Genomic DNA, 26,728 nt, shown 5'->3' on the forward strand with positions numbered 1-26,728 from the left:
TTGCGAGGGAGGGCACACGTTTTCTCTGGGCTGCAGCCCGGGAATGCAAGGTGTTGTAGCAGGATTTTGCTGGGGTATGGCCTGGGCTTGCAAGGGAGGCCATGCGTGTTCTTTGGGGTGCGGCCTAGGAATGGAAGGTGTTGTCATGCAAATGTGCTGGGGGGCTGGAGGCTAGGCCAGGGATAGGGAACCCCTCACTGGTGACACCTCCCGCAGGCAGCCCCCCCCCAGAAGGGACACCCCACACAGGCAGCCCCCTCTAGAATGGACACCACCCACCAGTCCCCCTCACCTGTGACATCCCCCCACAGGCCGCCCCCTCCAGAAGGGACCCCTGCAGACAGCCCCCTGTGCTTTAACTTGCTTTTGGGTGTGCGTGGGGGCGTGTTTGCGGTGTTCCTCATGCAGTTTGTTACTTGTGCCACTGCTATACCTCTTGAAATCCCTGAATATGCGTGCAGCACAAGGCTTTTGTCTGTGCCATGGCTCACGCAGGGTCCTTCTCGGCGAATGGCCCTTACGCCATTTCTGCACCTGATTCCATGACTCGGGCCTATATCTGTAATATTTTCTGTAATATCACTATTTATGCAAATGAAGGGGGGAACCCATACACCTTCTTCCGCCCAGTGCCCTGCAAATCCTCTGGCCGCCCTGCGAATAAGTATTCCTAGTTTCTGCCACTGTGAAAAGTTCCATTGTCCCGTCGTGGGCCAGCGCGCTCTCTCCCCGCCCCCTCCGTGCTGAGAGCAGCCGGGTCAGCCTTGAGCTCGCCAGGCCAGGGGCGGCGCAGGCCACGTGCGGCTCTGGAGAACCCCTGGGCTCTTCCACACCTGCCTCACAGCAGATGCAGGGAGCCCACTGACCCGCGCAGAGATGAGAAGCCGCCGACTCCCGAGAGCAGGCCTGCTGGCAGGTAAGACCCCGCAAGCACTAGCTTTTACCTCACAAAAGGGAGTTCTTTTCCACCTTTGGCCCCTTGAAGCTTCGCTGACAATATGCCGTCCATAGTATTAGCTTGCATGCAAGCACTCTTCACAGAGTACCGAATGCATACAAAATGACTCGTCTCTATAAAGTAGGAATTGCGCAGCACGAAGGCACTATTCTATTGCGTGCTGAATGCATGCGGAAATGACCCCCCCCCTCTTACATCAAACCATTCTCCACAATGTATCAAAAGAATTGCCCATTTCGCCAGAGAGTGCCGAAAGCCTGCGAACATTATCATGTACACAACCATGGTATGCATGTATTCTCCAGCGCCCATGGCATGCATGAACATATTCTCCACAGCATGCCAAATGCATGTCACTAGTCTGCCTGGTGTACGAAATGCACGCACATATTCTACACTACACAAGCAACCCATTGCATAAGACAGTGCTTCACAACGTTGCGAATGCACGTCAATATTCCCCCCAGCATGAGGAATGCTTAGTTTGCCCGGACGTGTTGAAGGAAGGGGCGCCTTAGCATCGCGAGGGTGCAAACACATTCGCCATAGCATATAGAAGCCCTGAGAATAATCTGCATAGCATGTACATGTGTAACATTCCCCTTAGTTTACAAATCGGTAATAAGCTTCGCCATAGCATAACGCATATGACAATGTTTCTGTGTATATGGAATCCATGTCCCACTAGCAAAGGCAATATTCTCCAGAAGATATCAAACACATGTGAATGTCCCTGCAAAATACAAAAAGAGTGTTAATATTCCCTTGACATACTGAACGCAAGTGACTATTCTCTATGGCCTGGCAAACACCTCTACATACATACCCAATGCATGTGGTGACTATTCTCCACACCAAAGCAAATGCATGTGACAATTATCCATAACATACCAAATGCATACAAATAGTTCCATGATATACCCAATGCATGTCACTATTATCCATAACATACCCACGCATCCATGGCATACCCAATGCATGTGGTGACTATTCTCCACGCCAAAGTAAATGCATGTGACAATTATCCATAACATACCAAATGCATACAAATAGTTCCATGATATACCCAATGCATGTCACTATTATCCATAACATACCCACGCATCCACGGCATACCCAATGCATGTGGTGACTATTCTCCACGCCAAAGCAAATGCATGTGACAATTATCCATAACATACCAAATGCATACAAATAGTTCCATGATATACCCAATGCATGTCACTATTATCCATAACATACCCACGCATCCATGGCATACCCAATGCATGTGGTGACTATTCTCCACGCCAAAGCAAATGCATGTGACAATTATCCATAACATACCAAATGCATACAAATAGTTCCATGATATACCCAATGCATGTCACTATTATCCATAACATACCCATGCATCCATGGCATACCCAATGCATGTGGTGACTATTCTCCACACCAAAGCAAATGCATGTCACAATTATCCATAACATACCAAATGCAAACACATAGTTCCATGATATACCCAATGCATGTCACTATTATCCATAACATACCCACGCATCCATGGCATACCCAATGCATGTGGTGACTATTCTCCACACCAAAGCAAATGCATGTGACAATTATCCATAACATACCAAATGCATACAAATAGTTCCATGATATACCCAATGCATGTCACTATTATCCATAACATACCCATGCATCCATCTCATACCAAATGCATGTGGTTACTATTCTACACAACAAAGCAAATGTGTGTGACAATTATCCATAACATACCAAATGCATACAAATAGTTCCATGATATACCCAATGCATGTCACTGTTATCCATAACATACCCATGCATCCATGGCATACCCAATGCATGTGGTGACTATTCTCCCCACCAAAGCAAATGCATGTGACAATTATCCATAACATACCAAATGCATACAAATAGTTCCATGATATACCCAATGCATGTCACTATTATCCATAACATACCCACGCATCCATGGCATACCCAATGCATGTGGTGACTATTCTCCACACCAAAGCAAATGCATGTGACAATTATCCATAACATACCAAATGCATACAAATAGTTCCATGATATACCCAATGCATGTCACTATTATCCATAACATACCCATGCATCCATGGCATACCCAATGCATGTGGTGACTATTCTCCCCACCAAAGCAAATGCATGTGACAATTATCCATAACATACCAAATGCATACAAATAGTTCCATGATATACCCAATGCATGTCACTATTATCCATAACATACCCACGCATCCATGGCATACCCAATGCATGTGGTGACTATTCTCCACGCCAAAGCAAATGCATGTGACAATTATCCATAACATAGCAAATGCATACAAATAGTTCCATGATATACCCAATGCATGTCACTATTATCCATAACATACCCATGCATCCATGGCATAGCCAATGCATGTGGTGACTATTCTCCCCACCAAAGCAAATGCATGTGACAATTATCCATAACATAGCAAATGCATATAAATAGTGTCCATGACATACCCAATGCATGTGGTGACTATTCTCCACACCAAAGCAAATGCATGTGACAATTATCCATAACATACCAAATGCATATAAATAGTGCCATGATATACCCAATGCATGTCACTATTATCCATAACATACCCATGCATCCATGGCATACCCAATGCATGTGGTGACTATTCTCCACACCAAAGCAAATGCATGTGACAATTATCCATCACATTTCAAAGGCATCTAAATAGTGTCCATGACATACCCAATGCATGTGGTGACTATTCTCCACACCAAAGCAAATGCATGTGACAATTATCCATAACATACCAAATGCATATAAATAGTGCCATGATATACCCAATGCATGTCACTATTATCCATAACATACCCATGCATCCATGGCATACCCAATGCATGTGGTGACTATTCTCCACACCAAAGCAAATGCATGTGACAATTATCCATAACATACCAAATGCATATAAATAGTGCCATGATATACCCAATGCATGTCACTATTATCCATAACATACCCATGCATCCATGGCATACCCAATGCATGTGGTGACTAGTCTCCACACCTAATGAAATGCATGTGGCTATTATCCATAACATACCAAATGCATACAAATAGTTCCATGATATACCCAATGCATGTCACTATTATCCATAACATACCCATGCATCCATGGCATACCCAATGCATGTGGTGACTAGTCTCCACACCTAATGAAATGCATGTGGCTATTATCCATAGCATTCCATATGCATCTAAATGGTGTCCACGACATACCAAATGCATATGGTGATTATTCTCTATATCAAAGCAATTTCACGTGACTATTATCCATAAATTACCAAATACACTAAACGTTGGGCCTGAGGGATAGCTCAGAAGCAAGGCATGGTTCGAATCTCGGTCCTACGCTTAGAGGCTTGTCTCCAGCATGAAGTGGGACATAAAAGCTCCATGTATTTATTTTCCCATTTAATACACATGTGTGTGGTGACTATCCTCCACCGCATACCACATGCAAGTGAATAGCATCCGTACCAAAGCCAAATGCACTGGACTATTATCCATAATATGCCACATGCACTTAAACTTCGTCCAATGCCTGTGGAGAACATGCATTTGAATAGCGTCCATAACATACCAAATGCATGTGACTATACTAAATGCTTGAGAATATGTTCCGTAACACATGGATGGAAACCAAATGCGTGCAGATTTCCTACAGGGTACACCAGAGGCCGGTGGATATTCACTGTAGCATGCACTGGGTGCTTGCTTGCCCCTCTCCCCTGCCCTGCCCCCCCCCCCAGGGCGTGGCTTCCCACTTTATCATTCTCTCCTGATCATATCCGCTCGCCCCCTCATCACCTGGGAGTTCTTTTTGGTTCCTCACTCCCGTCCGTCTGCTCATTGTTGTCGCGACCACATCTGTAAAATGTTACTGGTCTCGCCTTCTCCGCCCTGTTCTTTCCTCGGCTTGGCTCGTGTTGCCCGCGTGTCTCTGCCTCCCGGGCAATGTGTGCTGCCATCCCTGCTGTGCGCCCGCTCCCATATCTCGCAATCACTCGCCCCTTCTCTCCACTTGCGCTCCCGCGCAGCCCGTCTCCAGTTTCGCTATCTGTGCATTGTGTTTACACGTGTTGCGGCCTCCCCCCACGTATCTCTCGTCGCTTCTTTCTGTGTTCTCCCCGCATCTCTTCTTCCAGCGGCTGCCCCCTGTGCCTTTTAAGAGCAACCCCTACCCCCTCTTCTATCTTCTCGCACCCAAACGGACTAAAGTACCAAATGCATATGAACTTTTCTCTATCTTATGCAAGTTGGATGAACACACGAGCCATCACATACGAAGCACGCAAAACATCACCATAACATACGAAATGCATGACCCATCACCATAACATACGAACTGCATGAAACATTCTCCATAACACACCAAATGCACCTGAACATTCTCCATAAAATACCAAGTGCATGGCAATGTTCCCCTTGACACTAAGTGCATGAGCACATTAGCCATAATATATCAAATGCACGTGAATGTTCTCCATAATGCACTAAGTACATGGGCATATTCCCCATAACATACTACATGCACGTCGAGGGTCTCCATAATATACCAAGTGCTTTGGCACATTACATAACATACCAAATGCACGTTGATGAACTCCATAATATAACAAATGCATGAGCACATTCCCTATAACCTACCAAATGCACGTGAATAATCTCTGTAATATACTAGGTGCATTTGCACATTCCCCATAATTGACCGAATGCACGTGAATACTCTAATATACTAAGTGCATGAGCACATTAGTCAGGGCATACCGAATGCACGTGAATGATCTCCATAATATATACCAAATGCATGGGCACATTCCTCATAACATACCAAATGCACGTGAACATTCTCCATTAAATACCAAGGGCATGGGCATGTTCCCCTTGACACTAAGTGCGTGAGCACATCAGCCATAACATCAAATGCACGTGAACATTCTCCATTAAATACCAAGGGCATGGGCACATTCCTCATAACATACCAAATGCACGTGAACATTCTCCATTAAATACCAAGGGCATGGGCATGTTCCCCTTGACACTAAGTGCGTGAGCACATCAGCCATAACATCAAATGCACGTCTCGGGAGGATAGCTCAGGTGTAACGTGCTTGCCTTGGAAGCAAGACGACGCGGAGCATCACAGGTTCGATCTCTGGGTCCTCGCGTTATAAATAACCTATCATATCGTATCACGTGAATAATCTCCATAATATCGAGAAATAAAGTTGGTACCCTTTAGTGCGCTCCTTGGGAAGAATTACTCAATCACTTGGTTATGTTAATTCCAATTTGTTTATTCAGTATAGGTTCTGGATACTCCATACACTTAAAGTTTCAATAAACAAACTTTGTCTCCCAAATTGTCTCCCAACACGTGTTTCCCCATGACTTTAGCCACGGTTCCTCAGGGGAGATTCCTTGTCATGTGATTGAGTAATTCTTCCCAAGGAGCGCACTAAAGGGTACCAACTTTATTTCTCAGAATTGTACATATATTGCTGCAGCCACAATACAGGCACCCCTGGTGCAGACCCTTGGCCATCTGAGAAAGGAACCAGAGAGGCACAAAGGCTTCGCTCTAGATAGGAACTCAAGCCGACATTGGCTGCAACATCTGTTTTTTTTCAAAAATATAAATCTCCATAATATATTAAGTGCATGAGCACATCAGCCGTAACATACCAAATGCACGCGAATAACCTCTATGATATACTAAATGAGTGCGAACAGAGCTCCAGGAATCGCCCTGGTGGGTCCAACCCTCTGAGAAGAGACCCGTGGCGCCAAAGGCCTTCACAAGATAGCAGAGCCCTGGACTCTCCGTGTCCAATGATTAACTTCACAAAGGCTGGAAGCGTTTCAAGAGCAAACTACGGCGTGCACTGAAAAGTAAATAACACAACAAGGCTGGAGCTGTGATTAATGGGGGCCCCCCGCCTGACATGCTCACAATAGTACAAAGCGTGATGGCCGGGAGTGTGCGTGTGCCAGGGGTGGGTGGCCACTCCGAGGTCATTGGCCTGCATGGAACAGCCTTCCGCATCGCACTGCTTTGCGAGAGGCTCAGTGGTCGAAGTGGGTAGGGGAGGTGTTACTAAACGTGTCACTGTTCCTATACTTTATAACCCGTTCCGGAATGATTTAGTGTAGGAAGAAGTTGAAACTTGCACTTCAGTGCACTGCACTGAACGGCAGGTGTGTTTGTTTGGGAGTTTGGGTGGGCGCGTGGGCGGGGCTTCGTGGGGGGCGGGTCAGCACGGAACATAGTTCCACTACTTCTTTCCGTACACTTTGACCACTGGAGAGGCTGCCTCACCGGTTACTTAAGATTTCTTTTCGAAATGTTGCCAATGTTTACACGTGCTCTCAGGTGAAAAGGTGCCGAGCGAGGTTCCGTGCTTGTGAATACTGTCTCATACTCAGATGTAAATACTTGGTGCCACTCTTTACCCCTGTTTACCTCATCTGCGCCTTTACAGAAGTGGAGCAACCCATATGCAAATCAGGCTTGACGCCACCCCCCCCCCCCCAGAGCATCCCAGGCTACATTGCTAGGCCATGACCCCCCAGCCAGATAGACATATACACCTCCAGATGGTTACTTTCACCATTGCGGTGCAGTTGAAGTACCTGGGTACACTGAACTTGGGACTCATGTTTGGGCATGTCCCTCCCGCACGTGAGACTCACCAACCAGAAGTAACAGGTTCAAATGTTTCAGCCAACACTTTTTAACCACTGGGACTTCGTCTGGGCAGCACTGCATTCCATATGGCCTAGCCTGTGACGTGGCAGTTAGTATCCCAAATGTCTACTGGGAACTTTCCCTAGAAGAGTATTTAGGAGGACACGTCCACGCTTTTTCTTTAAAAATGTTTTTTTGTGAATGGTGTTTGGTGTTGTCCAAGATAGCGATCGGCCACCAGAACGCCTTCGTGTGAAAGACGCAGGTCCTGCTGTCACGCAGGGATGACATCATACTTTATGGGCCTGTATTTGTCTTCAGATAATGTACCTACAAAGTACTGCACCTGCTGTCGAAGGCACAGCAATGAAGTGCTACCAGATGTGTGAAGTAGACTGTGCCAATGTGGTGTCGTCCTCCAGGGTTTTGTGCTCTCTCTATATTATTATTATCGTATTTATTGAGCTTGGGCCTAGCTTGAGAAGCAACTGAGTGCTTTACAGAGGTATACAAACATACAGATGCATAACAGAGCGCTTTTCAAAGGTAACAACATAACAGATATACAGCGGGGGTAGGATACAGAGGGGCACAGAGGAGGGGTACATTTGTACAGGGCGGCAGGGGGAGAGGGGCAGATGGTGTCGAGCGAGTCTGGTGGCGCGGGGGTGCGACGTGATGGCCCAGGTGTTGAGGAGGAGAGACTCCTTGAAGAGGTGGGTCTTGCATTCTTTTCTGAATTGTAGCAGCGCGGGAGCAGGTTCCATAGTCTTGGGGAGTAGGTAGAGAAGGCTAGTTTTCTGGTCCTTTCCTTTTTGCAGTGGCGGCTTTCAAGTCTGTACGGTTCCTGGCTTCTGGCTAATAGTTTTCATCCTTTACCTGAAGCCTCAGTGGGGGTTTTGTCGCATAGCACAGGGTCGCCAAGAGCCTATATGCTCCAGATACTCGGCTCTGTTTGGGACTAAGGTCTCCTCTCTTGCAAATCCCGCCTGGGATACACTGAGGAGTGAATCTCCAGCTAGCACGTACAGTCCGTACTTAACACCCGACACGTGGAGAACATAAATATCTCACCAAACTAAAGGGTCTAGAGTTCGAATAATAGATGGTTGCGCTAGCCATTATTCGGATCAGCTGTCTTCTACCACTCCTTTCCTGCACTCTCCTACTTATCTCTTACTAGCCCAATGCTGGGAGTAGGGAGGCCTCGCTGCCAATTGGTCTCCTCTGACCCGCCACCTCTCATACTCTCAGTGATGGGTCCGGCGCCACCAGCCTGATCAATGGTCCATGACCTTCTCGTGAACATGTCTGACCGCTCTGCAGGGTTCATGGCAGAAGAAGGATGAGACCTGGTACTCAGCCATGACTTTCCAGGGTCCGTAGCATACAAGGAAACACGTTGTCGTGGTCCGGGAATTCTAAGGGTGGCCGGTATGGCCTTCAAGGTATTAAGAATTAATGAATTCTTGATCTCATTCTAAATACTCTTGAGACCATATCGTCCTGCCTTTGCATTCTCCAGCCCATGACAAAGGTTGTGATTGTAAGAAGAAGGATGAGGTTCTGGTCCTGGCTTCCCTCAGCCCATGGTTGTGCCTTGTCCACCTTCTTGATGACACAGGAGACTTGGGGGTTTCTTATCGCTTAGCTCATATGGCCCTCTGTCTCCAGCTGCCCCCCTCCCACATTTTCCGACCTGCCAGACACGATGCCTCCACGCATCTCCCAAGGAGAGTCATGCAGCATTTAAGACAATATCTGACTTCCCAGTAAAGCAGTAAACTCTGTCCACTCAGCTCTCGGAAGAAAAACACTTCCCTTCATTTATGTATCTTTTAACTTCACAAAGGAGGATCATGTTATTCTTAATACAAATAATATTCCAAAGTCAAAATCGGTTTTGGTAAGAACACGTTTCTCTTATTTCGGTCTATTCTGAATAATGTTCTAGAATTCTATTCTTCACCAGCAGACTAGGGTGACGAGACGTCCCGGTGTTGCCAGGACTGTCCCATTATTTGGAGCTCTGCCCCCCTTTCTGTAGATTATCTTCCCACTGGAAACAGCAGGGGTCCCGGTTTTTGGTAGTAGGTCTTCATGGCTGGCAGGTAGGAATGCACAATCTCGCACAGAAGAAATGCTGCATTTTACAGTTTAAGATAGTGTTACTTGGGGATAAATTAATTATAATATGTGTTTCTTTGAACATTAACACTTAAACCCCCTTCTCCTCCAAACGCTACTGAATTGTAGTGCCTTGACAGCCACTTTCAAGAGTTAGTCCTACTTTTATTTTAGTGGCCCTGTCCTGTTTTTTTTACTTTTTAAATCTGGTCACCCTACCAGCATACATTGGCTTTAGCCCTTTCTCCACACTTAGTTAGAGAGAACACAAGTTCTTTTGATGCCTCTTGACTCATGTTCAGTCCCCTAGTTCAGGAAACCCCATTAAGACCCACCACCAAGTCAATGAGCCCAACATAAACGGAAGGCGTCGAAGCCTTGAGTAAGGCTTTAACGCCTTCCATTCACGCCACAGCTCATGTTCATTCATTTGGATGGCACAGAGGACCGCGGAACGCAACATGTATTTTCTGCGCCTCCCTTCCTCTTCGCCATACAAATGCTAAACAACCCTATGGTGTCTGCCTGCTTTATGCACCAGTATAAAGCAGGAGGACCCCACATGCTCGCTTGGCAGGCAGCCTGTACAATTACAATTAAACCCTGCCCGACATGCTTGCATGTCGGGCAGGGTTTAATTGTAATTGTGAACACTGTGCACCGTGCGCACATGCCAGGCAGTGTTTACTTTTAATTGTGAGCGTCACATGGTAAGCTGTGTTCACAATTTAAATGAAATCATGCCCGACACACTTGCCATGCTCATGCAAGCATGCCAGGCAGCGTTTAATCACTTTGCACAGTGGAGTGCGAAAGTGCCGGGCAAAAAGCACTTTTGCACTCCGCCATGCAAATGACAAAAATTTGGCGTCGGGGAACATGCATGTCAACACGTATCGGATCTCCACTACCAAATTACTAAGTTTAATAAAATGAGCTCTTGTTCAAATTCTGGAGTTTTTGTTTAATGGAGAGGAAAGGTGAGGCAGAATCGTAATTTACAATCCATGCTTCCTCTTCGCCATACAAATGAATGAAAATATGGTGTGGAGTAAAATGAAAGCATCAATCTTTACGCATACATTTTATGCTCTAATTCTACTCCATGCCATAACGAAAATGAGCCCGAATGTCTTTCTTCGTGGGTCCTGCCTTGAGTTGAGTATAGTACTGCATGCGGACCAAACGCATGGATACAGGAAGTCAGGTTACAGGAAGTCAGGTTCAAGGGAGCTCAAAATATTATCTCCCACAGATAGTAAGCACTACAGGCAGCCCTTGTGACTTATAGCCGTTCCATAACAATCAGAAATGCAGCACGCATGTTCTGCATACCTCAGCCTGGTTTTCATGTCCATCTTCACTTCCTTCTTAGTCTGCTCGGCACTAGCGCCAAGCAGCACTCCATTCCCAAAACCCCACTACAAACACACCCACCCCCTCAAAACCCGGATCCACCCCCACATAACCCCCACCCACAAACACACCCACCGCCCCACCCCATCTCCCCACACACAAGCACTCTTTACGTTACATTTTGAGAATTTGGGTGCATGCATTTACTATAGTTGATTTGTACCAGTTACCCAATGACTATTGCAAAATGTCCAAGGATTACTTCACCTGGTGGAAAGTTTAAACCAATGTGCCATTCATGCAGTAACTACAGCTCCATTTATGCAAACAAGTGCTTTTGTTCCCAACAAAGAAAACAACACCACCTGTGCTTTCCGCTGGTATCTTTCAACCCGCGCAATCCTGCAGGCCTAATTCTTTTCCTCCTCAAGCCACCGCCCCCACCCCGCCGCCCAAAGCAGCCGATGTTGACCTACCCTTCCACGCTGTTCTTCTGTCATCTCCCACCAAACGCTGCGCCTTGTCCACACTCCGCTTCAGCCGTCACTAACTCTCATCCCAGTGGGAAACATGCTGGCAGGATGAAGCCAGCATAATGCGCCGCCAGCGTTTCCCCGCTCACTTGTTCACCTAGTACAAGGGTAAGTCCTTAAATAAGTATAAAAGTGCATTCCTAAAGCACTGTCGTATCCCTGGTCAGGGTTGTGTTTCAGGGCTTCGACTTAGGTCTCATTGCGCTTTCTGGGCTTTTCCTGTTCCCCTGGGCCGCTCATCGACTTGCAGTGGTGTAGTTTATTTCAGCTTATTTCATATGCCCACCTCTATCGTCACAGCAATCTATTCTGTCCATAAAATACCTTAACTGGTTGCCCTTGTATTTTCAGATTGTGTCACAGACTGCTTGCATCAGTCCTCTTAAACGGCCACATGCTTGGTAGCGTATGGCGGCTGATCGATAACCAGGAGTAAATCAGAACCGGGCCTCCAATCCAGATAGGTTTTGACAAAACCAAGAGGAGTTGCTTTGTCACAATGAAAAGCTTTTGAGCACTGAATATATAGATTTATAGTCTGTGTGTGCTTTCTGAATATTGTGGGTGAAGGGGGTGGAGGCACATGCCTATAGCTCTGACAGAGAGTATACATATTCACTGCTTACTGCCAGAGTGCAGATGGGCAATCAGTTGTAATAGAGAAGCGGGAACTCCCAGTCTCTGGAATTTATTCCAGAGCAGACATTGATTCATAGAATCAAATGCTTTGACAAGATCCAAGAAACCTACATATAACACTGCCCTTCTAATCTTCACATGTTTATCTAAAATGGCTGAAAACACAAAAACATGATCCGATGTCGAAATTCCCTTTCTAAATCCAGCATGATAACTGGGAAGTATATTGCTCTCCTCAGCCCAAGTCTCTAGCAGACAATTAATATACATTTTTTGAAATGCTGTCTAATAATGAGATAGGGTGGTAACAACGGGGATCCAGCCGCAAGCCCTTTTAAAAAATTGGTTCAATTAAACACAAAGACTAAGAATGGAGGATAGTCATTGATACTGCAATTGAGTTAAAGAGTGGTCCTCAGAGTTAGTCAGAGAATTCTAGCTCTCACTGGTCACCATCACAGATGGGTCAGACCAGGAGAGGCCAAGGGCCTCTGGGTGGGTAGCTTCTCCGATTCATGCTTGAGACTATGAGGAATTCTCATTAGCACGGTGGGATACCCAACAGTTGGACAAGGGGGGTATACCTCAAAGGTAGGTGGGAAAGGCGCTTATGACTTGGCAATATGGGGGATAAACTCTCAATATGGCTGTACGACCTTCCATTATAGAAGGGTAAACCACCTGGTGGGGGCTATTTTTCGGTGAAGGTGCATGTATGAGCTGTCGGTATGGGTGGATGATTGGTCAGGATGGAGGGGATATCTCACAGTACAGGATCGATATGATCAGTAACTGCAGGATATGACTGGTACTGAGTGATATTCCATGTCAGAGAGAAATGAGCTGTCAATAAGGGGGCTTCAGTATGGTGTTGAGGGGTGATCTGAAGTACTGGGGATATGAAAAAAGGGCTACAACTCATCTTCTCAGTGCATTTTCTTTACTCGTTCAATTCAATTGATATCACTTACAATACTCAATGATCACAAAAAATATTCTATCTAAAAAATCAGGGAACATTTATTAACGCATAATTTAGTCTAGCTGTTTTGTGTTATTAAGTGTTCTGTGATTTCTTAAAGGGAATGAATTTCGTGATCATCGAGTATTGTAAATCATTCATTTGAATTGAACTAATAAATGAAAAGCATGCAGACAAGAGGAGTTGTAAAGGTGTGAAAAAAGGCAAAAAGGTCAAAATAAAGCTTCTAAGGAACATCTTGCTAGATTTAGGGAGCAAATAAAGAAATATGAAAGTAAGAGGAGAGTGTTACAAAAAACCAACCGAATGTCGATGTAAAGTCAAGATCTGTGGGAAATATAGTCCCCGAACAACCAAGTCCTGAGGAGTGAATCTCTCAAGTGGCACCAATCTTGTGTGTATGTAGAATTCGAGCCACTGCTGCAGAGTAACAAATAAACACTCAACCCCCTCCCAAGAGGGCTCGAGGTAAAGCCTGTAGACAAGCAAAGTGTTAGAGTTTGAAGATGTGTTCTATGAGAATGTAGCTGACGATCTGTTCAACAAATCTCTTCGTCTTTTACATGAAATCCCTAATTTGTGAGTACTAGAGACCAATGACCTTCATTTGGTAGATAAATACTTTTATTTGGTTTTCACCATTTACATGAGATTAAATAAAATATTGTACAATTCAAAATACAGGGTCACCATTAACCCCAAGTAAAATACAGTGCAATTTATATTCAAAAGAAGACATGTTAAAATATACAATAAAACTTATTGAATACTTAAAATGTTCTGACCATACATTTGAAAGCCTCAGTGATATACTCTGATAAATCATTAATACAACGGGCATTGACAGAGGGCAAAACAAAAAACATAGCATCCGTGACATCCCTAATATTATTGATATGAAAATGTCTCCTTAGCCATAGGCGTCTTAGATCTAAAATGTTTCGACAAATAAATACAAAATTAATTAGATCCTCAATTGCCCCACTTCCGCAGATACAGAGCTTTGTATTAAACTGCCATGTCATCCGAGCCCTCAGTGAAACGTTCAGAAGCATCATTGCAATGGTACGTATTTGCACCTAAGACCGAATGACACTTAGCGAGAAATTCTCCTAGTAGATTTGACAAGCCCTCAACATGTGACTGAGTGAGCATACATTTTCCATGCCATTTATCACCAAGTCAAGTTCTCTCCTCCAAGATTTCATAGACAAAGAGCGTTTTGTAATATGGCCACCCCTTAAATCATTAAAAACAATACCCCATTTTCTGCACAAGACGGAAAACTTCTTATACAAGGGGTAAATAACATATGTTGCTGCATTTGCTAATTCTTCCTTCACATTGACAATATTGGGGTTCACCACTGGGGCAGAATGTAATTTATGAAAATACTCTAAAAACCTGCCTTCGGCCTGGACACCACTATTTGGAACCCCGAGCTCCAACACTAGGGCAGATCCCGGCCTGCTGGGTGACACACCCAACTGCTTTCTCAGGCAAATATGCAAGATGCGATCCAAGGAGGTGCAACTCACACTCCCCCCAGATCTCACTGCCAACCAATATCGCTGAGTAAATCTTAGCCTTCAGCATCTGAATGCATTTATTAAATAGGAACCCTCAGAACTTTTGATAGAATCTCCTAATCCTTCCCAGACTTGTCCTAAGGCAATTTTCGACTGATGTTAAATGTGCGGACCACAAACAGTTGCTTGAGAACAGAACTCCCAGGTAGCAATATGAGTTAGCCATAGTTAGGCTCACATTATAAATGCACCATTTGTAGTTGTTCTCCCTTTTTAACCAAAAACAACAATCTTAGTTTTCTTCAGATTACATTTTAGACCGTTGTCTGTAAAATAATCTGATGCATAATTTAGACTACTAGCAAGTCCCTTTAGGATCAGATCTAATAATATGGCATCATCTGCATAGAGAAGATTAGGGAGCTTACCCCATTCACAGATGGAGAAAATAGGCATGAGAAATGTGAGGCAGACAAAAAGTCTGATCGAAAAATTATAAACAGAAGCGGAGCGAATGGGCAACCGTGGCGAACACCTTTTTTGGTGGAAAACACACTTGTGGGGCCTCCTCTTGGATTGTCTCTTACAGAGACACTGGTGTCAGAGTGGAGATGTGCAATCAGTTGTAATAGAGAGCCTGGAACCCCCAGTCTCTGGAGTTTATTCCAGAGCAGACAACGATCCATAGAATGAAATGCTTTGACAAGTTCCAAGAAACCTACATATAACACAGCCCTCCTCATCATGACATATTTATCTAAGATGGATGAAAACACAAAAACATAATCAGATGTCGAAAATCCCTTTCTAAATCCATCCTGAAAAATGAGAAGTATATTGTTCTCCTCAGGCCAAGTCTCTAACCTGGCCAGCAGACAATTAATATACATTTCTTGAAATGCTGTCTAATAATGATACAGGGCGGTAAAAATGGGGATCCAGCCGCAAGTCCTTTTAAAAAATTGGTTGAATTAAACTCAAGGACCAATAATGGGGGATAGTCATTGACACAGCAATTGAGTTACAGAGTGCTAGCAGGACCGCTGACCACCATTCAGGGAACCATTTGTATACTTCTGATCTGATGCCATCCGGACCTGGGGCCTTGCCGATCTTGGTTTCAGATATAGCACACTCCACCTCTTCATATGAGAAAGTAAGGCCCGTGTCCACATTTGCTGACATTTGGTAGAATATTCGGTACCTGTTCGTAATGGGAAAGGTCTTGTGCACTTTCAAGCACTTATCTCAAATGCTGCAAGATTGTAGGGACATGTTCTTGCGAATGGGATATGACATCTTATGGCATGACTTGCGGTGTGTGAAACCAATATAAAACTCTGATGGTGGGTTGAACCGAATGTGTCTTGCCATGGATAATGTGAAAGGTGATTACTATTACAACATGTTAGATTATAATATTAAAATCCATTGTATCTTTTTGAGAGCTGAAGAAAAAAAATGTAACAGAAACAACCTCAGTTGAGGAGAAATCCAATACGAGCAATGGTGTCTGGCGCTGGCTACTTTCAGTTTCACAATAAAATCACCCAGTTCAACACACAGAAGGGGATGAAAATCCACTCTGGAAACACACAAGGATTTTTCCTGTTATTGTCGATGGCCACTCTAGGGATATCTTGAAGACCCATGCTATAATATTCTTGCACAAAACATGGACAAAAGAAGACTCAGTAATTCAAGGGTTCAAACCAGTAAGTAAACCAAATAAGAAGGGAGTAAAAGGAAGACCTGGATTGAGGCTCTGGTGGGGGTCAAGCAGGGATACTATAAGAAGTCATTACTGGCAGGTCCAGGACTTGATTCTGCAGTAGCTACCGAGTATACCCACCAGAGGTGTAACTGGCGTCAGGGAAGAACAAATCCCAATTATTAATCTATATGATCCTCTAGTGGTACACTACTTCTTGCATAAAAGATTTCCTTATGCAAAACATGTCTATGTGGCTTACCTCATACCCAAAATATCTAGTTTTAACTGGGGTAGATTTTAATACTAAAGGTCCACCCCAATTATGGATAGATTGTGAAGAATACTCAATGGGAAAAGAAACAACCCCAATGGGTTCCATGAAATCTAAGCACTTTCATGAGAGGGGTAAAAAGTGGGCCCAGTGGTTACCCTACTGGGGTCTGGTAATGGTTGTTGGAAGGACACCAGGTGATATCCAGGGTGAATTTACCTGGTTTTCTAATAACAATAGATCTACAATACATTAGGTTTACTCACGATCATCACTTCCAGACGGTGGAAAATGTATTGCTCTTGAGAAAGTCTACCAGATACCATGTTACACTTTCAATGGGAATACAATTGGATGCCCAGAAAGTTGATTTGGGCAAAAATGCAAGTGATATTATGGCTAATAGGGTAAGGTGCTCTCTTAAGAAAATTATTGTCTTTAGTAAAATATTTTTGAATGTGAAACTTAATAAGAGGTCTACGCCATGGATGGAAAACCCTTGGTTAATATTTCTATGCTGTTTCTCTCACAAACTGAAACAATGCTCCTTAAAGGACCTGAGGCACAATCATGACCCCTTCTTCGTTAAGAGATTAACATAATTTAGATCATCTATCAGAGTCCTGAACCAGTCATTAGGGGTGCCTCCTCCACATACTATGAGGCAAAGAGGAACATCAAAATGATACCACCACTCCCTACCAGAAGTAAAAAAGACATTACTACAGAAAAACTCATCCCCCTCCTCCTGCCCACTTTTAACGGTCTGAAGGACAACACTGACCCAGACATACTAGTAGACACCTTTAATAAAGCTATGTCTCACGCACTAGACACCATTGCACCTGCAAAACTACGCAAAGCTAAGCAAGAAGCCCACCTCAATGCCTGGTTCACCCCCCAGCTTAAGGACCTTAGAAAGCAGAAACAAAAATTCCAAACTATCTGGCGTAATTCGCCCACCAACGACAACAAAGCTAAGCTAACCCAAGTTACAAAATACTACAAGTCAGAAATTATCAACACTAAAAAAAACGTATTCAATGACAGAATTACCAATGCCAAATCGAATACCAAGGAACTTTTTGCCATCCTCCGGGAAATGGAATCCCCTATCCAACCAACTGACACGGTCCCAAAGGACAAGATATGGTGCACTAATATACAGAATGCCCTATCAAACAAAATTTCCACCCTCCAACTTAAAATAATGAATAAAAAAGACACCCTCTCTCCTACTGATCAACAAGTGCCTCTAGCAACTGAACCTATTACTATCCCCCCTTTTAGCTTTAAACCCATCTCCATCATCGACACTGAAAAGGCTATCCTCTCACTGAAGCCCTCCAACTGTAAGGGCGACAGCTGCCCAGCTCAAATAATAAAGGACGCTGCCAGAGACTTTGCCCCTTTCATCTCGAAGCTTATCAACTCATCCTTCAAATCCAACACAGTGCCAGCCAACTTAAAAGAATCCTCGGTCCTCCCCCTTCTCAAAAACAAACCCTCGATCCATCTACCCCGACTAACTATAGGCCTATCACCACGGTACCCTTCCTACTAAAAATTATCGACAGAGTAGCCTATCTCCAAATTCAAGAGTACCTAGAAACTAATCATCTACTAGGCTCGCACCAATCGGGCTTCCGCCCTCTCCATGGCACGGAAACAGCCCTGATAGATCTCAAAACTTAAATGGAGGAATTTAAGGATAATGGGAAAACAGCGCTGCTACTTTTACTGGACTTGTCAGCAGCTTTTGATCTGGTGGACCATGCAGTCTTATGCAACCACCTCAAGCTGGCTGCCAACTTCACAAGAGATGCTATAGCATGGGTCCAATCCTTTCTAGCCAACTGGACCATGAGAGTGTTCTCCTCTTCCACTTGTGCCGATCCCATCCAAATCACACGTGGAGTCCCACAGGGCTCCTGTGTCTCACCCACTATGTACAACATCTTCACCAAGCCATTGTTCGACAAGTTGGACAGACTGGGCGTCACCTACACTAATTACGCAGATGACACCCAGATCCTCATACCCCTTTCGGGCAACTATGAAGTGGACTTGGCTCTGGTGAATAAAATTTACATCCTCATTCAAGCATGGATGGCCACTCATGGCCTCTGCCTGAACGACGATATAACTGAAATCCTGCTCCTCGGTTCAGACCACAACTTATCCAAACTCACCCCGGACTATGCCTCATTTAACATCGATAACAATACTATTAAGGTTATGCGCGAGGTCAAAACTTTAGGTTTTTACCTCGACTCAGCTCTTACCCTCAAAAAGCAAGTGAACTCCCTCGCATCCTCAACCACTTACACGTGTAAACTCATCCGTGCCGCCAGACCCTTCCTGTCCAGTGCCAGCTGCCTCACCTTGGCCAATGCCCTTGTCATGTCCAGACTGGACTATTGCAACGCCTTATAATCAGGTGCAAATAAGTCGGTCACTGACAAACTCCAGAGATTACAAAATAACGCTTCTAGAGCAGCTCTGAACATCCCACGCAGAGAGCATATCTCCAAACACCGGACAGAAGCCTACTGGCTAAAGATAAAGGACAGAATCCTCCTTAAAACTATTTCCCTCACTTCTAAATGTCTCAACAATCAAGCACCCCCCTACCTAGCGGAAAGAATCAATTGGAGACCCTCTAACCGACTGACGAGATCTGCCAACACCTTCCTACTGGAAGTCCCTAGATTCAAACTTACCACAGCGGGCGGAGCGAGCTTCCCAGCTAGAGCTGCACAATCATGGAACACACTCCCATCCGACCTTAGACGCCCTTTACCTTACACAAGATTCAGATCCTACGCTCTCAAATGGCTGCACAACAACGACATGCAATGATCCTCATCCTAGCGGAAACGTTACAAACTGTTAAGATGTTATTCTTATGCGCTTAACCCTTGCTATTCTATATGTATTGTATCACCCACTGTAAGCGACTACTGTTTTTCTGTAATAGCCTGTGTCAGGCATTTTAACTAAGTTTCGAGTCCTCTTGTACTGCTGCGCCCAGATGCCCAAGGGCTTGGAGCGCATTACCAAATAAATAAACAAACAAACAAACAAACAAACAAAGTATAACATATAAAACTGGATACTTCATTGCAAAAAATGAGATGTACTGAGCAGTGTCTGAAGATGTTAAGTAAGCGGGCATCTAAGGACACTTTGAAGTTTTGGACCCTGGTTAATGAGGTAAAACAGGAACCACTAATAACACAAATTAATCCTATTGATGCTGTATTTGGGAAATTTTCCTTTATAAGAGTAAGATTAAGATGAGAAGAGATCATGTGCATCAATATTAGGAATCAAACAAAATTGTTAGAACTGGTTAGTAAAAAATAAAGTGTTGATACATCAAATGAAGACATTGCGGTCCTTTGTCCGGATGGACTTTCTGACTTGGTTTTAAGAAATCAGTACGAAATCTGTGCAGGAATCATGTATCTGCTATATAGTTCCATCTTTAGAAAGGGGAGTGAACCCGAATCCTCGACTGAGAACATTTTAGTTCCAATATTGATAAAGTGAAACCGAAACGAGCCATTAAAGTACATACTTGTTGCTCTAATGGACACGTTATTAAACTCTCTGCTACTATAATCCCAAGAGAATACAAAATGGGCCGATGGGGAACAAAAATTGTCACCTCTTCAAATGGGGTTGAAAAAAGATTTCGTAATACTATCGTTTTTACATTTCTAATCAATCAGGCTCCATAATACAAATAATAAGTAGTCCCCTTTTGTAATTGATTGACAAAACTCCCAAAAGTTGTCAATCACCAACAGGGGGACCAGCTTGAGCCCAATTCCTATTGAGTGTGCAGCTGGTATTTGCACATTTGGTAGTGCAGAGAATCTTACACGGCGGAAAGTTTCTTGTCCTTTCAGTACTGGAAATATAACCTGTCACTAAAGGGCATGTGGGGATACAACCTGTCAGTAAGGGGACAGGGATGTTGACCTGTAAAAGGGTGGTCGCTCATTAGGTTATCAAAGGCAGACAAATAATCTGGCGGCATGGGGGATTCATTGGCCGTGAGCTGGTGGGCTGAGTTGATAATAAGAGGGATATGACATGAAAGTACAAGGAAATATGTTCTCTTACCATGGTCGGTAAGGCCTGTTTAAAGTGTCATTAAGGGAAGAAAGTATGACCTGAGAGTAAGGAGACAGGTAGGTTATGAGCTATGTAGGGGAAGACCTCTGTACAGCGCCCATTTGCTCTTGAACTTGATCTGCGCTTTAATCAACAAAATAAAAAATAAAATACAAATAAAAGACTTGTCTGTATTAGAATGGTGGAAGACTTTTCAGTAAAAAGAGATGGGTCCTGCCAGGAAGGGCTTGGGATATGACCGCTCAGTAAGGGGAAGATCATATGGCCTCTAACTAAAGGGTTATGACCCATCAGTAGTGCAATGTTCCATGTCTGTGGTGGCGGGGGGAGGAGGGGAGGGTGACCTGACAGTAGGGCACTGTTCTCTGTCAGTAGTGGGATGTGATCGGGAACAGTGACTGGGAGGTGTTCCTAGACATTAGGAGTGGGGGACGTGTCAGTGGCAGGCAGGTGGACCTATTAGTAGGATGGCGCCCTATCAGTACAGGAGAGTGATCGGTCAGTGGGTGATGTCACTGTATATCAGTGGGGCATTGGTAGATCAGTCCCGACCAACAAATTGAGACTGGGGACTTGGGGGAAAAGAGGTTGCGAGTGCTTGGGTAGCATACTACTGCTTCAGACAGGCATGCAAGGTGTTCCGTTAATGGAAATAGAAGACAGATCTGATGAGGCCTAAGCGTTGAGCAGCGGGTGCTGATGTGCTCCTTTGGGCACTCCCTCAATGGTAACGCGGGGAGATGCACAGCCAGTAGGCAGATTTATGTATTTATTATTTATTTATTGCATTTGTTGTATGCCCAAACCCAGGGGTATCACGGCGTAGTTACAGGGAGAGCTTGACTTGCTGGTTGCATGTAAAAATACTACAAATACTTAATCTTGGTTGTTACATATACAGTGGTTACAAGAGTTATATGCAGTGGTTGCAAGAGTTATATACAATATTTACATCAGTCCTGCAAGGTTGTGTTACAAGAGTGACCAAGGTGCTCAGTATTTATTAAAGAGCCACGTTTTGAGGAGTTTCTTAAATGTATTCAGTGTGGGTTCGTTACTGATGTTGGCATGGAGTGAATTCCAAATTCTAGGGGCTGCTACAGTGAAGCTAGAGCTACCTGTTCTTGCGTTCTTAACGTGTGGGACGTGTAGCTGTAAGTTTGCATTTGATCTAAGTTATCTGGCTGTGGCTTTGCGGTTTAGACAGTTGTTGAGGTAGATTGGGGCATTGCCTTTGACACATTTGTGAGCGACTGTGAGTGTTTTGTGGAGTATCCTTACTTGGATGGGTGGCCAATGTGCCTCTCGCCTGTGGTGCGATATGTGATCCCTTTTGCTTATGCCTAGGGCTGATCTTATTGCTTTGTTCTGGAGTAACTGCATTTTGTTGATGTTTTTTTTCTAGGTGCCTAGGAAGAGTATGTTACACTAGTCTAATTTGGTTAAAAAAAGGACAATATTCAAGTGCAAGTGTGACTTCATGCCAACTCCTCCAGGTGTGGGAATGGGATTTTATTGGTTTGGCCGCCCTTCCCTTTAATGCAATTGCTTTACAGCCCTCCTGTATTCAGGGTGTGGTTCACCTTTTTAAGATATTAAATTAAATTGCCTTTGACACATTTGTGAGCAACTGTGAGTGTTTTGCCTTTATATATAGAAATACATTCGACATCAAAATCATCCAAGATGCGCAAATCCCGTCTGCCGAATCCCTGTCAATCAAGTTACCTCTCTCACCCAACCACACGGCCACCGTGCACCTCATTTATCGACCACCAGGACCCATCTCCTCTTTCACTGAGGACATTGCATCACTTATATCTATAAATATCAAACCCAACTCGCAAACTATCTTACTTGGGGACTTTAACCTCGGTTTCAACGATCCCAAAGACATCAACGCCCTTGACTTAGCTAATTCTCTATCCGATCTGGGTCACACACACATTATCCATGAACCCACCCATATCAGAGGTAGAACCCTAGACTGGCTCTCACACAGCAACTGCTCTATCGACCTCCTATCTAATGACCCATGCATCTGGTCGGACCACCACAAACTAACCTTCGCTATTAAAGCTAAATCTACTCACCTTGCACCTATCATCGCCCCTGCCATCCGCACGCGAAACAAGAAAGATATTACTCCTGACAAACTTCTACCTATTCTACTCCCTATTCTGAATAATATTGATTCAAACGCAGACCCAACAGCTCTAGTGGACACTTATAACCAGGCTATACTTAAAGCCCTGGACTCCACTGCCCCTCTAAAACTGCGGAAACCGAAACCACAGCGTCACCTCAACTCATGGTTCTCGCCACAGTTAAGAGAATTACGTAAAGCCAAAAGAACCGCTGAGGCACTATGGAAAAAATACCCCACAGCTCCTAACAAAGCTGAACTAACCCTAGTATGCTCTAGCTACAAAGTAGCCATACTCGCAGCCAAAAAAGACTCCTATAACACAAGGATTACTCAAGCTGAATCCAACACTAAAGAACTTTTCAAAATACTCAAAGAATTAGAATCACCTATTGCCCCAAGTGACAAAGGTATAACTGACGCACTATGGTGTAGCAACATCCAGAAAGCCTTATTAGATAAAATAGCTCGCCTACAATCCAAAATTACCGCTAAAAAATCCCTGTTATCTGCTGACCCCAACTACAAACAACCTCCCAACATACCTCCAACCTCTCAGACGAATTGTAAACCTTTCAGCTTCTCACCCCTCTCAACATGGGAAGTAGAAAACATCATCAGGAAACTAAAACCTTCAAACTGCCAAGGGGATGCCTGCCCCGCCCCGATTGTTAAAGCAGCAGCACACGATCTGGCGCCATTCATCACCAACTTCATAAATGCCTCTTTCACATCCGGAATAGTCCCTGACAATCTTAAAGACGCCTGGGTCATTCCACTCCTCAAAAAACCTACGCTTGACCCAGCCAACCCGTCTAACTACAGACCAATAACGACAGTACCATTCCTATTAAAAATACTGGACAGAGCAGCCTATCTACAAATACAGGATTATCTAGAAGCTAATAATCTCCTAGGGCTCAGGCAATCAGGCTTCCGACCAAGACACGGTACGGAAACCGCACTTATTGACCTCACCACCCAGATCCAAACCTTGAAAGACCAAGGCAAACTAGCACTCCTTCTGCTGCTTGACCTGTCAGCAGCGTTTGATTTGGTTAACCATCAAACACTCTGTCAACACCTGAAATCTGCAGCCCGCTTTTCAGATGCAGCCACGGCATGGATCAGCTCCTTCCTGGCGAACAGAACGATGAGGGTCTTCTCTCCCACAGATTCCGCCGAGCCGGCCCCAGTACCCTGTGGTGTCCCGCAAGGCCCCTGCGTGTCCCCGACACTTTATAATATATTCACGAAACCCCTCTTCGATATCCTAGACTATCTGGGTGTTACGTATACCAACTATGCGGACGACACCCAGATACTCTTTCCTATCACGGATGACTATGAAACTGACAGCACAACCCTCAATGAAATCTACTCAGTTATACAAGCATGGATGGCACACCATGGCTTGTGTCTCAATGACGATAAAACTGAGTTGATCATCCTGGGAACTCCCGCCAAACTTAAAAATCTCAATCCTTCCTTCAAAGCCTTTACCATAGATGGCAACCTCATTTCAGTCTCCAACAATACTAAAACTCTTGGTATTTACATCGATGCTACCTTATCCTTCTCTAAACAAACTAAGGCAGTAGCGGCATCAGCTGCCTACACCTGCAAGCTTATTACAGCATGTAGACCATTCTTATCCGCTCCCAACTGTATCACTCTCGCGAGAGCTTTAGTCCTCTCCAAAATAGACTACTGTAACGCCCTTTACTTGGGCACCAGCCACAAAAATATCAATAAATTACAAGTAGTCCAAAATAATGCAATCAGAGCTGCCCTTAACATCCCCAAAAAAGCACACATATCTGAGACCAGACGTAACCTGCATTGGCTCCCAGTCAAGCACAGAATATCCCTGAAAACGCTTGCCCTCACACACAAAGTTAGAGCTAACCTTGCTCCAGCATACCTCACTAACCATTTTACACCACACTCTGCCTCGAGACCTCTTAGAGCAGCCCAAACTAACACCTTGACCACCCCGAGATTTAAACTCCACATTTCGGGTGGAGCTAGCTTCCCGGTACAAGCTTCTAAACTATGGAACACCATCCCCCCACATCTACGTGCAGAACCATCATTTAACCGATTCAAATATAGCACGAAGTGTTTGCTCCATAACATGGACTCATGACAGCTTAAACCTTAACCTACTGAACATGACCAATCACTCGGAATATGCACTTGTTTACGACGCCAGCTCCTACCTGTAACCATTTTTGGAACCTGGTTGTCTGTATTGTTGTTATTGCACACTTATGTAACTGTAACCTTCCTGCAAATGTAACTGTAACGTAACTCATTTAACTGTTCCTTGTAACCAGCTCCACATTTACGCGCCCTTATGCCCCCGGGCCTGGCTGCGCTTTATAAATAAAATAAATACAAATACAAATACAAATTAATAGATACAATAATGAAAAGCACAAAAACCTAGGTACTAGAAAAAATGGGCTGGAACTAGTGCTGCAAAGAGTAATTTGGTATAGGCGTTGTATAGCGTGGGAGAGAGGCAGGATCCTTGGGGGACTCCCAGAGGGACTGAAATGGGGTCAGCTGCTGTATCTCCTATGGCTACTCTTGAGGTGCGGTCTGAGAGAAAAGATTTGATCCAAGAAGTCACTTCCTTAGAGAAATGAAAGTTATTTGCAAGGGTTTGGCATAATTTGTTGTGGTCTACTAAGTCAAACGCCGCAGACAGATCAAGCAGGAGCAGAATACACAGGTTTCCTGATTCCCTGACCGCATCCATTTGTTTTTTTAGGTCCAGTAGCGCTGTTAGGGTACTGTGACAAGGGTGGAAACCTGATTGGCTATCACCAAATAGTTTGTTATCTTCAAGGTGGGCTTGGACTTGGGTATAAGCAATTGTATCTACAATGTTCAGAAGGAAGGGTACTGTGGTGATGGTGACATCTAATGAGGGTTTTTGAGGAGGGGGGTGACCCATGCTTCCTTAATGCTGGGTGGGATGGTGTTAGTGGTGAATGAGGCATTTGTGAAATGCGTAATAATGGGTGATAAAGTTGGCGGACAGTCCTTGATTAGTTTAGCAGGGAAGTTATCCCCTTTACAGTTAGAGGGTTTAAGTGTGGCTATCGTTTATTGTACTTGATCTATAGTCACTGGTGTAAAGTGGAAGTCTGGTGTGTTTCCTATGGGTGATGGTGTGGTAATCTCGGCGAGGGGACCTAAACATTTTGTTTGGGCTTCAATTTTATTTTGCAATGTGCTTATTTTGGAGGATAGGGCGTCTTGAATAGTTGAGCACCATGCTTTGTTTACTACGACTGCAATAGGTGGATGAATAGGTGTTTCCAGTTCCTTAATAATGGCAAATAGTTCCTTGCTATTGGAGGAAGCATTCATGATACGTGTATTGAGTGAATTAGCTTTCTGTGTGTACACTTCAGTTTTGTAGGTTTTAGCAACTATTTGGAGTTCTTTTTTGAGTTCAGTGGTGGTTTTTTTTCTAGTTAAGTGTTCTAGCCCTCTTTTTTGTCTCCTAAATGCAATTAGTTCATCATTGAACAAGGTATTACTAGGCTTAA

General features: G+C 44.3%; 1 protein-coding gene across 1 annotated transcript in view; it reads left to right on the forward strand.

Annotated features, from left to right (window-relative positions):
• The first annotated feature begins 738 nt into the window (after positions 1-738).
• Positions 739-26,728, forward strand: part of LOC138492141 (large proline-rich protein bag6-B-like) — a 105,558-nt gene continuing 79,568 nt past the window's right edge. The window contains exon 1 of the mRNA XM_069619132.1: positions 739-916. Coding sequence (XP_069475233.1) covers positions 877-916 — 40 coding nt within the window. The 5' untranslated portion in view covers positions 739-876. The remainder of the gene's footprint in view (positions 917-26,728) is intronic.

This window comes from Ambystoma mexicanum, chromosome 10, assembly GCF_040938575.1.
Source record: "Ambystoma mexicanum isolate Mex_15411 chromosome 10, UKY_AmexF1_1, whole genome shotgun sequence".
NCBI lineage: Eukaryota > Metazoa > Chordata > Amphibia > Caudata > Ambystomatidae > Ambystoma > Ambystoma mexicanum.